At 42.0% G+C, this 21,584-nt stretch overlaps 1 protein-coding gene and 2 long non-coding RNA genes across 4 annotated transcripts; all 3 read right to left on the bottom strand.

Annotated features, from left to right (window-relative positions):
* Positions 1-883: 883 nt before the first annotated feature.
* Positions 884-20,991, bottom strand: LOC123489606. The gene is made up of 10 exons (XM_045220036.1): positions 20,871-20,991; positions 18,057-18,118; positions 17,906-17,980; positions 17,730-17,768; positions 17,533-17,607; positions 17,137-17,241; positions 16,903-17,046; positions 16,649-16,732; positions 16,489-16,581; positions 884-1,030 (listed from the first exon to the last, which is right to left on the bottom strand). Exons 1-10 carry the CDS (start codon positions 20,938-20,940, stop codon positions 884-886), a joined length of 894 nt encoding a protein of 297 aa, XP_045075971.1. The 5' UTR covers positions 20,941-20,991.
* Positions 1,301-2,601, bottom strand: LOC123489607. The gene is made up of 6 exons (XR_006660567.1): positions 2,578-2,601; positions 2,402-2,440; positions 2,205-2,279; positions 1,810-1,914; positions 1,575-1,718; positions 1,301-1,405 (listed from the first exon to the last, which is right to left on the bottom strand). It is a non-coding gene; the product is annotated as an uncharacterized LOC123489607 (long non-coding RNA).
* On the bottom strand, positions 2,602-12,500 carry LOC123489608. 2 transcript variants are annotated; one of them, XR_006660569.1, is made up of 4 exons: positions 11,984-12,500; positions 5,505-5,591; positions 2,731-2,792; positions 2,602-2,654 (listed from the first exon to the last, which is right to left on the bottom strand). It is a non-coding gene; the product is annotated as an uncharacterized LOC123489608 (long non-coding RNA). The 2 variants fall into 2 exon arrangements; XR_006660568.1 differs by lacking the exons at positions 5,505-5,591; positions 11,984-12,500 and adding an exon at positions 3,057-3,180.
* Positions 20,992-21,584: the final 593 nt, after the last annotated feature.

The following is a 21,584-nucleotide window of genomic DNA, read 5'->3' as shown; positions in this document are numbered from 1 at the left end:
CCTTAGCCCGGTGCTGCCCCTTAGTCGGAGCTGCCCCTTAGTCCGGTACTGCCCCTTAGCCCGGTGCTGCCCCTTAGCCCGGTGCTGCCCCCTTAGCCCGGTACTGCCCCTTAGTCCGGTGCTGCCCCTTAGTCCGGTGCTGCCCCTGAGTCCGGTGCTGCCTCTTAGTCCAGTGCGCCCCTTAATCCTGTGGGGTTTAGTTGGGGGGTGGTCATGTGGAGGAGGTTACACAAGCGGGTAGTGACTATGGTGGGGGTGGGGACCACGACCAGTGCCAGAGCCGCCACCGTGGACAGACGCCCACCCAGACCCTCTCCTAGACTGTATGCTGGTGCGCCCGGAGTTCGCACCTTTAGGGGGTACTGTGACACTCTGGCTCCGGGACTTTGATTATTGAGCCAGGTTGTTCATTTTCTGTTGGGTGTATTTCTATGTTTGCTTTTCTGTCGGGTTTATTTCTAGGTTTTGTCAATGACTCCCAATCGGAGGTAACGAGTGTCAGCTGTCGGCTCGTTATCTCTGATTGGGAGCCATATTTATACTGTGGGGTTTCACTTTGTGGTTGTGGGTTTTTGTTCCATGTTTCTGTCAGTGTTACAGAGGACTTCACTATCGTCATTTGTTGTTTTTCGTGGTTGCTTTATTAAATAAAGTCATCATGTTCACTCCACGCGCTGCGTATTGGTCCGCTTCTTCAGACGATCGTGACAGTCGTGCTTAAGAACAGCCCTTAGACGTGGTATGTTGGCCATATACAACACCCCCTCGTGCCTTATTGCTTAAGTTTGCATTAACACATCAGACAGCTGCTCTTTCTCTGCTACCTCATTCTATTTCTCTAATTCTCTAGTCTAGTATTCCCTGTTTATATTCCACTTCTCCCTCATTCCACTTCCCTCATCTTCTTTTCCTCTTTCTTGTCCTCCTCCTTACTTTCTCCAACATTTTCTATCTGTTGCATCTTATTGGCCTTCTCTTGCTTCACTCGTTTTTTGGCCTTGCCCTTCTTTTTCTTATTGATCTTCCCTTCCTGAATATTTTGGACAAGGAGAAAAAGTAATGTAAGCTTATGGGTTTTCTCTTCTCTTGAGCTACTATATCTAGAGATATGCTATACTGTAGAAGGACATACGGACAAGATTCCCTTCTTGTATTTCCTCTCACCTGTGGGGCCACTCCTGCCATTTCCTGCGCCATTTCTTGAGCAGCTTCCTGCCAGTCTCACTCAGGTTGGTGATGGGGGCCAGGCGAATAATCTGTACAGACAAAGGGTCAAACCATTGAGATGTGACACACACAAACAAATGTAAGAGACGCCTACCAGTTGATGGTCCTTCAGTGGAACTTGTGGTTCCTTTGGAGGCTCTGGAAAGTCGTCAGTAGAGGCATCATTGCCATCATCACGCTGTGTGTCAGAGAGCTAGCTGGTCATAGTCCATTCTCCACATTCAGTGAAAGAGTTACTCAAATACATGGTGCAGAACCTATGGGCTCTATCAATGTAATTGTCTGCATAATTTCAATCCGCCATATATATATATATTATTATATATTTTTTTGTATGCAGAACTTACCAGGAAGTCTGACTCATCGAAGGAGTGGAGAGACAGATCGTCGTCCTCTACCATATCCCTCACTTCAAGCTTTGTCACCTTTCCATCCTCCTCATCCTTAACTTTCAGCAGTGGTGTCCTCCTTCCATGATCCTCATCATCACACTGTGTATCAGAGTCAGCTAGTCAGAGACCATCCTCCCTCACAGTGATGTCACTCAACAAAGACATGGACGGTGCAGTACAACTCTCTTACCTCAGATTCACAGTCAGTAAAGGAGTCGATGGAAAAGTCATCGGAGTTGGAGGACGAGATCACCTCATCATAATTTTTCTCTATCAGCCGAGTCACCCTTCCAGACTGAGGAGACAGCGAAAGGCATGTACTCATGGCAGCCATAGAATACACTGGCACCAACATGGTTTACAAGTAGTGAGTAATACATGGGTAACTGAAAATGCAAGTGTATTGAAATGCAATAAATGCAACTCCAATAACATTAGGGATGGAGATAAAGACCTTCCATAGTATAGGAATCTTTAAAATGTCGAATGGATGATTATCAATTCAACTAAGCCAACCAAAATGGCCATATGAATCAAAATATTGATCTATCTGTTGTCTCTGTGGGAACAGCATAGATGTGTGACCTGGCTGAGAGGCTCTGGATTGATATTCCATCCATCCCCAGATGTCTGGTCCTGCCCACAGCTCACAATGATTGGCTGTTAACAGTAAAAAATGAATTAAACACTGCTTTGCTCATTTTGGCCATGGAAATAACTTGAATTATGTATCAATAAATATCAAAAGTACTGTTATGTGGTTGAATTTGAATGTGACTTACAGGCCTTTTGTGGATCTTAGTGGTCTGCACTGAAGTAGACTGTCAAGACAGCATTCAATGTGGTTAGATAGGGAGGGATATCTGCATTTGCTTTTATTGTGATAACTGCAGTTTGTACATGCAGCATGTATAACTAATGCGTATGTGTTATTGTTTTCAGGTCAGATATTACTTACAGGCTTTGGCCTTCTGCGCACCTTTTGCCGGTTGGCCACAACACAGAATCAGGGGTGTTCACCCTCACTGGATTCAACTGTCAACACAACACTCACTTTAAAATGTGATAATATAACAAAAACAGAACAAATAAATAAATATGTTATATTTACCACATAAGGGCGGCGCCTTAAAGCTCTTTTGATTCTCTCATCATTACGATCCATCTTGCTTTCTGAGGGAAACATTTCCATCAATTGATTGACACAAAACATAAAGCATATCCTGACACACACACACACACACACACACACACAAAGATGGCATCCACAATGGCACCCTATTCCCTATCTATCTATCTATCTATCTATCTATCTATCTATTATATATATATATATATATATATATATATATATATATATATATATATATATATATAAGGCACCCTGTATATATTATACAGGTTGGGGAAGGCTGTGCATCAAAGGCCAAAGGTTACCTGCAGCAACCTGAGTGAAGAAAGCGATTGTACAGATGAAATCACATCTGAACACATTTATGTAGTGAATTAATGCTTGGCACGTCATAAAATGTAACCAAGCATAAACGTCACAAGCAAAAGGCTTGTTTGGATACGGTCTGTTTGTATTTTTTGGTCATTTAGCAGACGCTCTTATCCAGAGCGACTTACAGGAGCAATTAGGGTTAAGTGCCTTGCTCAAGGGTACATCGACAGATTTTTCACCTAGTCGGCTCGGGGATTGGAACCAGCGACCTTTCGGATACTGGCACAACGCTCTTACCCACTAAGCTACCTTCCCACTGGTTGTAGCTAACTGAATAACGAAAGTGATGTGCATATATCCTACTGACTGAGAAATGGTTGTGTGGATGGTTGGTTCGACGTTTTACATAGGCCAACAGGAAATCATTAGGAATTAACCATTCCTTGCCAATATATATATATATATTTTTTTTGCACTTGGAGAAACAATCATTAAGGGACCACAATGGAAGTAGTTGGTTTTATTGTGTTGTCCCTGACACGTTTTATTTTATTAAACGGTTTTAATTATTTTATTTAAGTGTCAAATCAAATATATCTATCTGGCTTTCTATCTAACTCAAATGGGCTGCTGAGGACACTTTGATCATCACATTTCAGGCACAAGTCAGCAGGTGGCAGTGTCTTTAAATGCAGCACTGCCTTAGTGCACTTCATGATCTGCAGATCAGTAATTTTGTGGTTGTGAATGTGATTTATCCAAATGCGGTAGTCCAGTACATTTGTTTTGGCTTAGCAAGCTAGCTACCCCCAGTTTTAGCTAAAATGTCCCCTGTAGCTCAGTTGGTAGAGCATGGCGCTTCCAACGCCAGGGTTGAGGGTTCGTTTCCCACGGGGGGCCAGTATGAAAATGTATGTACTAACTGTAAGTCGCTCTGGATAAGAGCGTCTGCTAAATGACTAAATTGTAAGAAGTGTTGTGCAATATTGGAGGACAGGTGTCGTAACTGACATTTTTGTATTGTGCTTGATTATCCACTAGTAGTTTGACAAATATGCACTGAGCATCAAAATTATCTCCCGAATAGTTTTGAAAGAATTTAGGGTGAGCTGTTGTAACTTCTCAAGGGATATGTTCTGTGTTGGATTGTGATGTTATGCCTTTCATTGACGCCTGGTATGTCTGCACCCTAACACAAGGCAATGGTGTTCCGGAACTGTTGATGTATTGAAAGTACTGTTGTGTAAACAAATTGGTTGTATTATCACCTCCCGCAATATAAGGGACATGTAAGCATTTCTTCCTTGAGTTCTTCCCTATGAAATCAGAGGTGGATCTCCCCTGCAGCTGCTCGTATTAAATATGTTTCTATTATATCGTCAAATAGCCTCTGCCTTAATCTTGGATCGAATTTTCCCACAACAATGTGGTTCAGAGGTTCAAGAGTTCACGAGTGGCATTGTTTCTGTCATTATAGTATCCTTTGTTTTGTTTACTGTAACTACATATTTCGGTTTATCAGAGGATGCCTTCAGTCTTGGAACTACAGTTTTTGGCAATGGGCATGGTAAATTAGCAAGGAGGGGCTAGGTGAATCAAGAGTCATATGCTCGGTAGCTAGCTACTTTGAATGGGAGTGTTGTAACGTTATCTAGCTTGCTACAATTTGTAGCTAACGTTAAAGACGTAAAAGATGGTGGCAGTAGGCTACAGCGGCAAGCAAGAGCACAACACATCAATGCCACTGATGTCTGTCAACCCTATAATTTCCGTTTTAATCCTGTCCTATTCCAGTACACAAACTCATCACATATTCCTTCCGCTTACAAGACAGTGACCCAGCTACTCCTAAGCATTGGGGTTCTGGTGCCCCTCTGTGGTGGTATTGAGAAGAGTGTGGGCACTGTTCGTGTCCTCATGTTTCAGCTGCTCTCTATCAGCACAGGGGTGTTGTACACCATCCTGGGGCTGGTACTGTTTGGTGCATCTTCCCAGAATCAAGTGGAGGGGGTTAGTTCCTGTATCCCTCTCCCTTATGGGTATGGCCACAGTGCACTCCCGTATGGTTAAGGGCTTTCTTTTTGGAGTCAGTGTATCCATGTTAGCCCTGCCCTGACTGTTTCTGCTCATCGTAACACTTTTGGTCCCACAAACTGTCTTCCTCTGCAACGTCATCATTGCAGGGCAGGATCTGTATCCTTACTCCAACCTCATTGTGGTTGAAAATAACTGTGATACACTCTGCAGTGTGTCACAGCTTTAAGTGTGCGTAGTAGTATAGTTAAGTTGTAATATTTGTGTGTGTTGTATATGCTTGAAATGTTTGTTGAGTCCTCATGCTGAACATTATGGGATGTTTGGTTAGGAAAATCTTGCATCACTGCGTCACACATTCTCTTTATCTTGCTCTGGTGAAACAGACGGAAAGGGCTGGCTCTCACTTCTAGACATGTCTGATGCTAGGGCATCAGTGCTGGACAAGAAGATGCCTTTCAGGCTGCTGAGGACCATTGGTGTCCTGTATGTCCCTGCATCAACAGAGGAGAGAAGGAAGACGGTCCACCCACCGTGAGTACTGAGAAAGCACTAAACGCATTATTTATCCTACAAGACAAGAGGTCATTAAATTAACATGATTTTTGGGTGCAAGCCAGAGAACATGATGTTCTACAGTATAATGAGGTGCAGTTTTAATAGAGGATCCTCAGCTGTAATTGAATACTGTACAATAGACACCTAGTGGTCCCCCATGATTCAATAGAGAATCACTGTTTAGTTAGATAAGCGCCCCTTAATCTCTCCACATTCTCATTGGTTGCAGAATCATTCCATCCCCAGGCTCCTACCCAGTCCATGCCCACGCTCCAGTTTCCTCCAATCTACAGGCTACCGAGACCACACCAAAGACATTTGAAGGCTGGGCCAACTCATACTATACACAGGGGAGCTCTGTTCAGCTCTCAGGTTATTATGGTCACAACCATGGATATGTCCTCAAGCATAGCTTTGGGCCAAGTCATGGACATAGTCACTAACACAGCTCCGGCCATGGACACAGTCATGGGCACACATATGCCTCTCAAACCACTAGTCACTGGGATCCAGTGGCTCAACATCTACATTCTCAACATTCCCACCTCAGTCCACTGTCTGTGTCTGTCAGTGCCCCCCAGAGTTTCACAGCAAACATGCCAGAGTCACTGCCAGGATCTGTGATGGTTCACCCAGGGGCACCTGTGTCTTCACTGACCGTTTGATGACATAGAAAACACATTGAATGACAGAGCTATCTCATATGTTATACGTTGAGATATAATATGCTTGGACATGGGGTTTGAGGCAGTACTTAAAGGTACACGGTTTCTTCACTGATGATTTTGGTTTCAAGAAACAAGCAGGCTCAAAATGTTCAAGGTCAAATCAATACAAGAAGGTTTTGATTGTCAGTTGATTGTAAGACCACTCCTTTTGGCTTGTACTTTGCGTTTTCTACACATACTGTAGACAAATCTCTTGGCACTCTTGATATATCAGGCATTTTATATTACACTTTCACTGATTTATTCAGTTTTCCTTTACTTAACTACTTACAGCAATTAAATAGCATCCCCTCACCAGTAAATTAGATCCATTACATGCAGTTTGTTTGGCAATCAACATTATTGTAAATTGAGGAGCAGGGAGCAGTGGGTGAGGTTATCAAGAGTGTGGGCTATAAGGGCAGATTATGATGTAATCTTTAGAAAATGAGGCAGTTGTGCACAGTAAAGAGAAGCCATAAATGACAACCAAGACTAAATATAGCAAATCAATGATTATTATTTCTTTACAAATGCATGCTTTCAAGTTATACTGTTTATATACAAATAGCTATTTTGCATATACAACTGGATCAAGTGGTAAGAGTCATGTAACAGGTCATGATGGAACACGTTATTCGATATCAGTAATGCAAGAGAAAAAGTTAAAAGGCACACAATTCTTCAATGAAAACATGAACCCTGCCATATCACTACAATAGTTTAGGGGTTTCTCTATTAAAAGAAACACCAAAAGGACAGCTGAACATCACCCTTATATCATCCACTTCATTTCATACAGTTAATGTTCAACAGAACCTCAGAAAATTGAAGTAAATATTCTGTATTAGACCTTCAACCATCAGCATAGAAAGATAAAACCTACATAAAATGCTTACTGGGTGTACAAAACATTAGGAACGCCTGCTCTTTCCATGACATAGCTTTCACCTGGATTTACCTGGTCTGTCTATGATCCCTTGTTGATGTCACTTGTTAAATCCACTTCAATTAGTGTAGATGAAGGGCAGGAGACACATTAAAGGAGGATTTTTAAGTCTTGCTACAATTGAGACATGGATTGTGTGTGTGTGCCATTCAGAAGGTAAATGGGGAAGACAAAAGATTGAAGTGCCTTTAAACGGGGTATGGTAGTAGGTTCCAGGTGCACCGGGTTGAGTGTGTCAAGAACTGCAACGCTGCTGTGTTTTTCACGCTCAACAGTTTCCCCGTGTATCAAGAATGGTCCACCACCCAAAGGACATCCAGACAACTGTGGGAAGCATTGGAGTCAACATGGGCCAGCATCCCTGTGGAATGCTTTCGACACCTTGTAGAGTCCATGCCCCGACGAATTGAGGCTGTTCTGAAGGCAAAAGGGGGCGGGTGGAACTCAATATTAGGAAGGTGTTCCTAATGTTTTGTACACTCAGTACTGTACTGTACACATCCCAGAATTAGTGATTATCAGAACACACATAAATGACAGTTAATAGACGTATTCATGTTGTACTGCAAGTGCACATACAACCAACACATATTGCATTGCCTAAATGCCGTGGTAGTGTTCATCTAAATGTGACTAGTTGGCACTAAGCCTTACAGTCAGAGAGCATGAGAAAAGAACACCTGGACATTTTTACAGTTTACCACCATTGAATCTAAGACCTATTATTTAATGAACCGATGAAGAACAAGGCTCAATGACTAAATAGTTACTGCAATTTAAATGTACAAATTTAACAGTACATGGTACAATATGAATGTGCTACAAGTATGCATACAGTGGAAGTCGGAAGTTTACATACACCTTAGCCAAATACATTTAAACTCAGTTTTTCACAATTCCTGACATTTAGTCCTAGTAAAAATTCAATTTCTTAGGTCAGTTAGGATCACCACTATATTTTAAGAATGTGAAATGTCAGAATAATAGTAGAGAGAATTATTTATTTCAGCTTTTATTTCTTTCATCACATTCCCAGTGGGTCAGAAGTTTACATACACTCAATTAGTATTTGGTAGCATTGACTTTAAATTGCTTAACTTGGGTCAAACGTTTCGGGTAGCCTTCCACAAGCTTCCCACAATAAGTTGGGTGAATTTTGGCCCATTCCTCCTGACAGAGCTGGTGTAACTGAGTCAGGTTTGTAGGCCTCCTTGCTCGCACACGCTTTTTCAGTTCTGCCCACACATTTTCTATAGGATTGAGGTCAGGGCTTTGTGATGGCCACTCCAATACCTTGACTTTGTTGTCCTTAAGCCATTTTACCACAACTTTGGAAGTATGCTTGGGGTCATTGTCCATTTGGAAGACCCATTTGCGACCAAGCTTTAACTTCCTGACTGATGTCTTGAGATGTTGCTTCAATATATCCACATCATTTTCCTTCCTCATGATGCCATCTATTTTGTGAAGTGCACCAGTCCCTCCTGCAGCAAAGCACCCCAACAGCATGATGCTGCCACCCCGTGCTTCACGGTTGGGATGGTGTTCTTCGGCTTGCAAGCTTCCCCCTTTTTTCCTCCAAACATAACGATGGTCATAATGGCCAAACAGTTCCATTTTTGTTTAATCAGACTAGAGGACATTTCTCCAAAAAGTACGATCTTTGTCCCCATGTGCAGTTGCAAACCGTAGTCTGGCTTTTTTATGGCGGTTTTGGAGCAGTGGCTTCTTCCTTGCTGAGCGACCTTTCAGGTTATGTCAATATAGGACTCGTTTTACTGTGGATATAGATACTTTTGTACCCGTTAACTCCAGCATCTTCACAAGGTCCTTTGCTGTTGTTCTGGGATTGATTTGCAAAGTACGTTCATCTCTAGGAGACAGAACGCGTCTCCTTCCTGAGCGGTATGATGGCTGCGTGGTCCCATGGTGTTTATACTTGCCTACTATTGTTTGTCCAGATGAACGTGGTACCTTCAGGCGTTTGGAAATTGCTCCCTAGGATGAACCAGACTTGTGGAGGTCTACAGTTTTTTTCTGAGGTCTTGGCAGATTTCTTTTGATTTTCCCATGATGTCAAGCAAAGAGACACTGAGTTTGAAGGTAGGCCTTGAAATACATCCACAGGTACACCTCCAGTTGACTCAAATGATGTCAATTAGCCTGTCAGAAGCTTCTAAAGCCATGATATCATTTTCTGGAATTTTCCAAGCTGTTTAAAGGCACAGTCAACTTAGTGTATGTAAACTTCTGACCCACTGGAATTGTGATACAGTGAATTATAAGTGAAATAATCTGTCTATAAACAATTGTTGGAAAAATTACTTGTGTCATGCACAAAGTAGATGTCCTAACCGACTTGCCAAAACTATAGTTTGTTGACAATAAATTTGTGGAGTGGTTGAAAAACGAGTTTTAATGACTCCAACCTAAGTGTAAACTTCCGTCTTCAACTGTATTTTACTCTAATCTTGCTCTGCTCTCTGTATTTACACAACCTTCCTAGGGCATCTGAATAGGCGGCCATGTTGAATTTGTAAATACATTCACAGACGGCAAATATATAATGCTTTCAATGCCTTAGACGTCAAATTAGTTAATATACAAGAAAAAACGCCTTGTGGGGATCTTCACAGCATGATAAATGTCCTGACGCAATATTTCATATCATAATCACCTCTGTTTTCGCCTACATGGGACCAACACTTTACAAAATCTATCCAGCCACCAGAGGTTACACCACCTCAGGCTAGGGAATGAATAAAGCGAACAATAATAAAAAATTCCAAACCCCTTATTACAGTGAGAGGCACATCTAATCTATTAACATTAATACAACTATACACATAAAAAAAGAAAACCGAAATAGATTTCACTCTGACTTAACCTTACGCTCAGTGACATGCGTTGAGGTCGGTGGCTATTATCAAAGCCAGATTTACTCACAAATAAACCTTGATGAAGCCCAAGTTCACCGTAGAATAGGTTACAGTAGCTCCAACAACCAGAGTGACATAGGCTATTAACTGAAATTGACAAACAATTTTAACCAAATGTAAATAACAATGTAGCCAAGCTACACAAGCGATAGCCTCTGATGGCGGCATACTTCATATAATCCGATAAAATGACACACTGTTAAAGCTCAGCCATAAATCGATGTAGCATCCACAGTTAGAACTGATAGGTGGCACTAAAAGACCAATATATGGACACATAGACTTTATTGCACATTTATTAAAAATAAAAAAATGGAAATACCTTATTTACATTAGTATTCAGACCCTTTGCTATGAGACTCGAAATTGAGCTCAGGTGCATCCTGTTTCCATTGATCATCCTGAAGATTTTTCTACAACTTGATTGGAGTCCACCTGTGGTAAATTCAATTGATTGGACATGATTTGGAAAGGCACACACCTGTCTATATAAGGTCCCACAGTTGACTGTGCATGTCTGAAAAAAAGCCATGAGGATGAAGGAATTGTCCGTAGAGCTCCGAGACAGGATTGTTTCGAGGCACAGATCTGGGGAAGGGTACCAAAAAATGTCTGCAGCATTGAAGGTCCCCAAGGAGACAGTGGCCTCCATCATTCTTAAATGGAAGAAGTTTGAAACCACCAAGAATCGTCCTAGAGCTGGCCGCCCGGCCAAACTGAGCAATCGGGGGAGAAGGGTCAAAGAGGTGACCAAGAACCCGATGGTCACTCTGACAGAGCTCCAGATTTTCTCTGTGGAGATGGGAGAACCTACCAGAAGGACAACCATCTCTGCAGCACTCCACCAATCAGGCCTTTATGGTAGAGTGGCCCGACAGAAGCCACTCCTCAGTAAAAGGCACATGACAGCCCGCTTGGAGTTTGCCAAAAGGCAGCTAAAAGACTCTCAGACAATGAGAAACAAGATTTTCTGGTCTGATGAAATCAAGATTGAACTCTTTGGCGTCAAGTCTGGAGGAAACCTGGCACCATCCCTACGGTGAAGCATGGTGGTGGCAGCATCATGCTGTGGGGATGTTTCTCAGTGGCAAGGACTGGGAAACTAATCAGGATCGAGGGACAGATGAATGGCGCGAAGTATAGAGAGATCCTTGATGAAAACATCTCCAGAGCACTCAGGACCTCAGACTTCGGCGAAGGTTCACCTTCCAACAGGTCAACGACACAAAGCACACAGCCAGGACAATGCAGGAGTGGCTTCGGGACAAGCCTCTGAATGTCCTTGAGTGGCCCAGCCAGAGCCCAGACTTGAACCCGATCGAACATCTCTGAAAAGACCTGAAAACAGCTGTGCAGCAACGCTCCCCATCCCCATCCCCATCCAACCTTACAGAACTTGAGAGGATCTGCAGAGAAAAATGGGAGAAACTCCCCAAATACAGGTGTGCCAGGCTTGTAGCATCATACCCAAGAAGACTCGAGTCTGTAATCGCTGCCAAAGATGCTTCAACAAAGTACTAAGGAAAGGGTCTGAATAATATGTACGTGTGATATTTTCAGTTTTGGGGGCTTTTCATACTTTAAAAAATATATATATCGATTACCACAGGGTAAGCATTGCCTACCCTGACCGCATGTCACTGCCTGCATTAAATTACTAGCAAGTATCCATCAGGACAACCAACTATAGATGTTTGTAATGTATAAAGTTTAATTAGGAGAGGGAGACAGACCGTGTTCACCATGGCCAGCGCCAGGCCACTCTGTGGCGGTGCCAGCAGGGCTGGTTACTGAGGCAGGTGCAGCAGACTCCCAGACGGGCAGAGGGGAGCGCCAGCACTGACAGTTTCCTGGCAACCTCACTCCTCTCGGACACTTTACTATACATGCGATTGAGACGCGCTCAGCAGTGAGTGAGCTGCACACACCTTAGGGGGAAAAGAGGAGAGATGAGAGGAAAAGAGTGAGGAGTCTCATCTTACCCAAGAACAGGCTTGATACAACCTGGACTTTACTAGGTAGACCTGTGCTCATCTCATTTCTCCCAAAGGTAAAAATGTAATAGACCAAATGATAGCAGAGTAATGTTTCATACAAAACATGGGAAAAGAAGGTATACAAAGCCTCACAAACACTTTTCCAATTAGAGAACAAATCCATTGTTTACCAGACTACTGTAATATGTTTTTCGCTCAGCATATTGTGTACGAGCATCTTGACATTTTGTAATTCTTTCTCAATTATTTGTATTTGGACATGACATTCCTTACCCAGGACATTATAGACAGCCCCTTGCTGACTGAAGCCTCCCAGCTTGTCACGCCCTGGCTCGGGGGACTCTCGTATGTTGAGCCAGGGTGTTAGTTTCTATGTTTTGTTGTGGGTTCTAGGTTATTATATTTCTTTGTTTGAGTGACTCCCAATCAGAGGTAACGAGTGTCAGCTGTTGGCTCGTTGTCTCTGATTGGGAGCCATATTTAACTATCTGTCTTTCACGTTGTGTTTGTGGTTTCTTGTTCATTTCGGTTTGTGTGAAACCGTAGACGTCACGTTTTCGTTTGTGTTTTTGATCGTGTGATCATTTATAGTAATAAACTATGTTCACCTTCAACGCTGCGCATTGGTCCTCATTAGACGATCGTGACACAGCTGGTCCAGAACACTCTGCCTCCTCTTCTTCAGGGTGCTGGCATCAACAAATACCCTGCACACAAGACAAGCACGGTGACGTCAAACAAACAACAGAGAAAATATGTCCCAAATGGAAAGAATCCAGATCTCTAAAAGTCAGAACCTTTTTCATTCTGCTGCTTCACCCCATACTAAAAGAACATAATACCGTGGACCCCCCTGGGACTCTGATGTAAATGTAGTCCTCAAGCTCAGGGGATCCACCAATGAAGAAGCGTCTCAGTTCTGACACTGTTCCTGTGGTCTCCACGTATGACACATTATTGTATGCTTCCCTATGGGATACAGACACACACAGTCAGAGTAGATCATCATTTACGCTACTTTCAGAAAACAATTCTGACTGTCATTATACACATATACACACCTTACCAGGGGTGGAAGGAATGACCAGGTAGCCATAGCCTTCATTTCTGTAGTGCTGCCAGAAGTACAGAACTGGCCATTGGGGGAGGGATTCTATGATAAAATAATTAATAATAATGCATGTTACAAATACCATTTTATGATAACTATTATCAGGAATACAATATAAACTAAATATTTATATTGAAATAAATATTAATACAATATACACTCACCCTCTATCTCATCCTGTCTGACGATGTTCTGGTCCATATCTAGCCACTTCGAAAATAACATCTACTCAACTAAGATGCATCTAACTTCATCTTGCTGTTTCAAAACAGTGTTAATACCTGATTGAGCCGGTGAGTTGAGGGTGTCCAGCTCAATGCCTTCCCTCTCCGGTTGAGCCAAAACCTGCTGCTGAAGGTGTTGAGAGAGGGCTGCTGTAGAGGTCACTCTCTGAATACGGATCCTGTAAACACCATTGTAAATATAAACAAAGTAAACAACATTCTAGCTAACTATTTGCCATGTTTCCCTGGCAAACTCAGTCAGGGTTCAGGTCAAACAATATAATGGGTGTTCATCGTCATCTGCTTTTAGAGCTAACTTTATGGCAATACAAGGAATAAAAGCCACACAACGGCCAACTGCAACTTACTTAATTGTAAGGTATTTCACAGTATCCCGGGTGTCAGTGCTCCAGCCGTCTGCCATGTTGTAACGTTAGGAACCTTTTTGATGGCTAGCTAGGTTAGTAGCGACGGACACACACGCGCGCTCTGTATAAAGCAGCAAGATGGTTACCAGCAGGATATTTAGCCAATTCGCTAGCTAGCCAATTTTGCAGCTAGCTAGTACTTTTCACAAGCGTCTGCTCTTTGCATAGGAACAACAGTCTTTTTTTTTGTGTGTGTATTTCTAAAAATATATATTTTAAATGTATTTTTCATTAAATTGTTTATATTGATTAATTTTGTTTTTGTTGTTATTATTATTTTATTTTATTTTTATTAACAACAAATCAATACAAAAAGTACATGGGGAACACAAATATATATAAAGAAAATACAAAGGACATTTGCGCTAGGTGGTACAATATCACATTACACAAGGACATTAATGGACAACTATTTATTGGTGCACTACTGCCACCTATCGTTGGATCCAGTCCAGGACAGCAGAATAAAAAACACCCACTGATAATATGTAACGTTTACATTTTACATTTACATTTAAGTCATTTAGCAGACGCTCTTATCCAGAGCGACTTACAAATTGGTGCATTCAACTTAGCCAGTGTAATGTCGGAACAATAATTGTTCCCGTGCTGTAAAAGGTTTAAGAACCATTGATGTAATTAAGAAAAATATCTGCCTGACACAAATAATTGCAATTTCTAAAGTTTTATTGGAAATACATGTTTCAAACAGCACAAGTCAAGTACAGATGGGTGTAGCTACATCAGATAAATGCTAATTTAGTTTAAATCTGATGCAGTCCTCCAGTCCCAGTTCATATGCACACTTTTGACATGCTTCAGACCAGATGCATGCTCCACTTCTGTGCACAATGTTCATGAACTTGCATACATCACAGTGTTTCAAGCTTATGCATTCTGCATCTCTCAGCTGTCTTTCATCTGAAGCCATATCCTCAGGGGTCTAAACAGGTGTAGGTTTCCGTCTCTGTGTGGGAGACCAGATATTGCAAGGAGGCCAGTAAGGGGCCCTCTTCTCTTCCCTTTGGCCAAAGGAGACCTAAGACCCCAATACCAGTGACACTGCCCTGCGGCCGGTGCTGTCCTTTGGATGAGACCGCGTAGACAGAGGTCTTATCTCTCTGTTGTTACTAAACATCTCATGGCACTTATGGCATGAGTAGGGGTGTTGACCCTGCTTCTCCTGGCTATATTTCCAAGCCTAAGCATGGGAAAGCGCTTCTACGCACTATGTAAATCCAACTCATTATCATACGCCACCTGGGTAGGATGTATGGGGACCAATATCGTATTTGTTTTGTAAGAATGGTGCATGTCGCAAAATATAAGAATGAGACAAATATATGTATTTTGCAAATTTTTTATAAATGTTTTATTTAACCTTTATTTAACCAGGTAAGCCAGTTGAGAACAAGTTCTCATTTACAACTGCGACCTGGCCAAGATAAAGCAAAGCAGTGCGATAAAAACAACAACACAGAGTTACATATGGGGTAAACAAAACATAAAGTCAAAAATACAACAGAAAATATATATACAGTGTGTGCGAATGTAGTAAATTATGGAGGTAAGGCAATAAATAGGCCATAGTGCAAAATAGTTACAATTTCGTATTAACACTGGAATGATAGATGTGCAAAAGATGATGTGCAAATAGAGATACTGGGGTGCAAATTAGCAAAATAATGTGTGTGTGTGTGGTAGTAGGAGTAATAGTTGGCCATTATTTCTTTGAACATCTCAGTTTGGGCAGCAGCCACTGAAGAAACCTGTCAATCAAAAACAACAGGAGAATAAATAAAATTATAAACTGGTTGATTCGAGCCCTGAATGCTGATTGGCTGACAGCCGTGGTATGTCAGACCGTATACCACAGGTATGACAAAACATTTATTTTTACTGCTCTAATTACATTGGTAACCAGTTTATCATAGCAATAAGGGAACTCGGGGTATGTGGAATATGGCCAATTTACCACGGCTAAGGGCTGTATCCAGGCACGACGCTCTGCGTCGTGCTTAAGAACAGCCCTTAGACGTGGTAGGCTGGCCATATACAACACCCCCTCGTGCCTTATTGCTTAAGTTTGCATTAACACATCAGACAGCTGCTCTTTCTCTGCTACCTCATTCTATTTCTCTAATTCTCTAGTCTAGTATTCCCTGTTTATATTCCACTTCTCCCTCATTTATTTCCTCACCTCTTCCTCAGACTCTTCTTTTCCTCTTTCTTGTCCTCCTCCTTACTTTCTCCAACATTTTCTATCTGTTGCATCTTATTGGCCTTCTCTTGCTTCACTCGTTTTTTTGGCCTTGCCCTTCTTTTTCTTATTGATCTTGCCTTCCTGAATATTTTGGACAAGGAGAAAAAGTAATGTAAGCTTATGGGTTTTCTCTTCTCTTGAGCTACTATATCTAGAGATATGCTATACTGTAGAAGGACATACGGACAAGATTCCCTTCTTGTATTTCCTCTCACCTGTGGGGCCACTCCTGCCATTTCCTGCGCCATTTCTTGGAGCAGCTTCCTGCCAGTCTCACTCAGGTTGGTGATGGGGGCCAGGCGAATAATCTGTACAGACAAAGGGTCAAACCATTGAGATGTGACACACACACAAACAAATGTAAGAGACGCCTACCAGTTGATGGTCCTTCAGTGGAACTTGTGGTTCCTTTGGAGGCTCTGGAAAGTCGTCAGTAGAGGCATCATTGCCATCATCACGCTGTGTGTCAGAGAGCTAGCTGGTCATAGTCCATTCTCCACATTCAGTGAAAGAGTTACTCAAATACATGGTGCAGAACCTATGGGCTCTATCAATGTAATTGTCTGCATAATTTCCAATCCGCCATATATATATATATTATTATATATTTTTTTGTATGCAGAACTTACCAGGAAGTCTGACTCATCGAAGGAGTGGAGAGACAGATCGTCGTCCTCTACCATATCCCTCACTTCAAGCTTTGTCACCTTTCCATCCTCCTCATCCTTAACTTTCAGCAGTGGTGTCCTCCTTCCATGATCCTCATCATCACACTGTGTATCAGAGTCAGCTAGTCAGAGACCATCCTCCTCACAGTGATGTCACTCAACAAAGACATGGACGGTACGGTACAACTCTCTTACCTCAGATTCACAGTCAGTAAAGGAGTCGATGGAAAAGTCATCGGAGTTGGAGGACGAGATCACCTCGTCATAATTTTTCTCTATCAGCCGAGTCACCCTTCCAGACTGAGGAGACAGCGAAAGGCATGTACTCATGGCAGCCATAGAATACACTGGCACCAACATGGTTTACAAGTAGTGAGTAATACATGGGTAACTGAAAATGCAAGTGTATTGAAATGCAATAAATGCAACTCCAATAACATTAGGGATGGAGATAAAGACCTTCCATAGTATAGGAATCTTTAAAATGTCGAATGGATGATTATCAATTCAACTAAGCCAACCAAAATGGCCATATGAATCAAAAAGATTGATCTATCTGTTGTCTCTGTGGGAACAGCATAGATGTGTGACCTGGCTGAGAGGCTCTGGATTGATATTCCATCCATCCCCAGATGTCTGGTCCTGCCCACAGCTCACAATGATTGGCTGTTAACAGTAAAAAATGAATTAAACACTGCTTTGCTCATTTTGGCCATGGAAATAACTTGAATTATGTATCAATAAATATCAAAAGTACTGTTATGTGGTTGAATTTGAATGTGACTTACAGGCCTTTTGTGGATCTTAGTGGTCTGCACTGAAGTAGACTGTCAAGACAGCATTCAATGTGGTTAGATAGGGAGGGATATCTGCATTTGCTTTTATTGTGATAACTGCAGTTTGTACATGCAGCATGTATAACTAATGCGTATGTGTTATTGTTTTCAGGTCAGATATTACTTACAGGCTTTGGCCTTCTGCGCACCTTGCCGGTTGGCCACAACACAGAATCAGGGGTGTTCACCCTCACTGGATTCAACTGTCAACACAACACTCACTTTAAAATGTGATAATATAACAAAAACAGAACAAATAAATAAATATGTTATATTTACCACATAAGGGCGGCGCCTTAAAGCTCTTTTGATTCTCTCATCATTACGATCCATCTTGCTTTCTGAGGGAAACATTTCCATCAATTGATTGACACAAAACATAAAGCATATCCTGACACACACACACACACACACACACACACACACACACAAAGATGGCATCCACAATGGCACCCTATTCCCTATCTATCTATCTATCTATCTATCTATCTATCTATCTATCTATCTATCTATCTATATATATATATATATATATATATATATATATATATATATATATATATATATATATATATATATAAGGCACCCTGTATATATTATACAGGTTGGGAAGGCTGTGCATCAAAAGGCCAAAGGTTACCTGCAGCAACCTGAGTGAAGAAAGCGATTGTACAGATGAAATCACATCTGAACACAGTTTATGTAGTGAATTAATGCTTGGCACGTCATAAAATGTAACCAAGCATAAACGTCACAAGCAAAAGGCTTGTTTGGATACGGTCTGTTTGTATTTTTTTGGTCATTTAGCAGACGCTCTTATCCAGAGCGACTTACAGGAGCAATTAGGGTTAAGTGCCTTGCTCAAGGGTACATCGACAGATTTTTCACCTAGTCGGCTCGGGGATTGGAACCAGCGACCTTTCGGATACTGGCACAACGCTCTTACCCACTAAGCTACCTTCCCACTGGTTGTAGCTAACTGAATAACGAAAGTGATGTGCATATATCCTACTGACTGAGAAATGGTTGTGTGGATGGTTGGTTCGACGTTTTACATAGGCCAACAGGAAATCATTAGGAATTAACCATTCCTTGCCAATATATATTTTTATTTTTTATTTTTTTTGCACTTGGAGAAACAATCATTAAGGGACCACAATGGAAGTAGTTGGTTTTATTGTGTTGTCCCTGACACGTTTTATTTTATTAAACGGTTTTAATTATTTTATTTAAGTGTCAAATCAAATATATCTATCTGGCTTTCTATCTAACTCAAATGGGCTGCTGAGGACACTTTGATCATCACATTTCAGGCACAAGTCAGCAGGTGGCAGTGTCTTTAAATGCAGCACTGCCTTAGTGCACTTCATGATCTGTAGATCAGTAATTTTGTGGTTGTGAATGTGATTTATCCAAATGCGGTAGTCCAGTACATTTGTTTTGGCTTAGCAAGCTAGCTACCCCCAGTTTTAGCTAAAATGTCCCCTGTAGCTCAGTTGGTAGAGCATGGCGCTTCCAACGCCAGGGTTGAGGGTTCGTTTCCCACGGGGGGCCAGTATGAAAATGTATGTACTAACTGTAAGTCGCTCTGGATAAGAGCGTCTGCTAAATGACTAAATTGTAAGAAGTGTTGTGCAATATTGGAGGACAGGTGTCGTAACTGACATTTTTGTATTGTGCTTGATTATCCACTAGTAGTTTGACAAATATGCACTGAGCATCAAAATTATCTCCCGAATAGTTTTGAAAGAATTTAGGGTGAGCTGTTGTAACTTCTCAAGGGATATGTTCTGTGTTGGATTGTGATGTTATGCCTTTCATTGACGCCTGGTATGTCTGCACCCTAACACAAGGCAATGGTGTTCGGAACTGTTGATGTATTGAAAGTACTGTTGTGTAAACAAATTGGTTGTATTATCACCTCCCGCAATATAAGGGACATGTAAGCATTTCTTCCTTGAGTTCTTCCCTATGAAATCAGAGGTGGATCTCCCCTGCAGCTGCTCGTATTAAATATGTTTCTATTATATCGTCAAATAGCCTCTGCCTTAATCTTGGATCGAATTTTCCACAACAGTGTGGTTCAGAGGTTCAAGAGTTCACGAGTGGCATTGTTTCTGTCATTATAGTATCCTTTGTTTTGTTTACTGTAACTACATATTTCGGTTTATCAGAGGATGCCTTCAGTCTTGGAACTACAGTTTTTGGCAATGGGCATGGTAAATTAGCAAGGAGGGGCTAGGTGAATCAAGAGTCATATGCTCGGTAGCTAGCTACTTTGAATGGGAGTGTTGTAACGTTATCTAGCTTGCTACAATTTGTAGCTAACGTTAAAGACGTAAAAGATGGTGCCAGTAGGCTACAGCGGCAAGCAAGAGCACAACACATCAATGCCACTGATGTCTGTCAACCCTATAATTTCCGTTTTAATCCTGTCCTATTCCAGTACACAAACTCATCACATATTCCTTCCGCTACAAGACAGTGACCCAGCTACTCCTAAGCATTGGGGTTCTGGTGCCCCTCTGTGGTGGTATTGAGAAGAGTGTGGGCACTGTTCGGGTCCCTCATGTTTCAGCTGCTCTCTATCAGCACAGGGGTGTTGTACACCATCCTGGGGCTGGTACTGTTTGGTGCATCTTCCCAGAATCAAGTGGAGGGGTTAGTTCCTGTATCCCTCTCCCTTATGGGTATGGCCACAGTGCACTCCCCGTATGGTTAAGGGCTTTCTTTTTGGAGTCAGTGTATCCATGTTAGCCCTGCCCTGACTGTTTCTGCTCATCGTAACACTTTTGGTCCCACAAACTGTCTTCCTCTGCAACGTCATCATTGCAGGGCAGGATCTGTATCCTTACTCCAACCTCATTGTGGTTGAAAATAACTGTGATACACTCTGCAGTGTGTCACAGCTTTAAGTGTGCGTAGTAGTGTAGTTAAGTTGTAATATTTGTGTGTGTTGTATATGCTTGAAATGTTTGTTGAGTCCTCATGCTGAACATTATGGGATGTTTGGTTAGGAAAATCTTGCATCACTGCGTCACACATTCTCTTTATCTTGCTCTGGTGAAACAGACGGAAAGGGCTGGCTCTCACTTCTAGACATGTCTGATGCTAGGGCATCAGTGCTGGACAAGAAGATGCCTTTCAGGCTGCTGAGGACCATTGGTGTCCTGTATGTCCCTGCATCAACAGAGGAGAGAAGGAAGACGGTCCACCCACCGTGAGTACTGAGAAAGCACTAAACGCATTATTTATCCTACAAGACAAGAGGTCATTAAATTAACATGATTTTTGGGTGCAAGCCAGAGAACATGATGTTCTACAGTATAATGAGGTGCAGTTTTAATAGAGGATCCTCAGCTGTAATTGAATACTGTAAAATAGACACCTAGTGGTCCCCCATGATTCAATAGAGAATCACTGTTTAGTTAGATAAGCGCCCCTTAATCTCTCCACATTCTCATTGGTTGCAGAATCATTCCATCCCCAGGCTCCTACCCAGTCCACGCCCACGCTCCAGTTTCCTCCAATCTACAGGCATACTGAGACCACACCAAAGACATTTGAAGGCTGGGCCAACTCATACTATACACAGGGGAGCCCTGTTCAGCTCTCAGGTTATTATGGTCACAACCATGGATATGTCCTCAAGCATAGCTTTGGGCCAAGTCATGGACATAGTCACTAACACAGCTCCGGCCATGGACACAGTCATGGGCACACATATGCCTCTCAAACCACTAGTCACTGGGATCCAGTGGCTCAACATCTACATTCTCAACATTCCCACCTCAGTCCACTGTCTGT

The sequence above is a fragment of the Coregonus clupeaformis genome, unplaced genomic scaffold, assembly GCF_020615455.1.
Source record: "Coregonus clupeaformis isolate EN_2021a unplaced genomic scaffold, ASM2061545v1 scaf3056, whole genome shotgun sequence".
NCBI classification, from domain to species: domain Eukaryota; kingdom Metazoa; phylum Chordata; class Actinopteri; order Salmoniformes; family Salmonidae; genus Coregonus; species Coregonus clupeaformis.
Note: the sequence above shows the minus strand (reverse complement) of the source record. Positions and strands in the feature narration are given on the sequence as shown.

Excerpts from the sequence above, each read along its gene's own strand:
- LOC123489606 (XM_045220036.1), bottom strand. The coding sequence starts at position 20,940 with ATGGTCCTCAGCAGCCTGAAAGGCATCTTCTTGTCCAGCACTGATGCC. Across the intron at positions 17,769-17,905 it reads TGCGCAGAAGGCCAAAGCCT|TCTACTTCAGTGCAGACCAC; the intron begins GTAAGTAATATC and ends CTGTCTTGACAG. Across the intron at positions 16,582-16,648 it reads CACTGAAGGACCATCAACTG|ATTATTCGCCTGGCCCCCAT; the intron begins GTAGGCGTCTCT and ends TTGTCTGTACAG.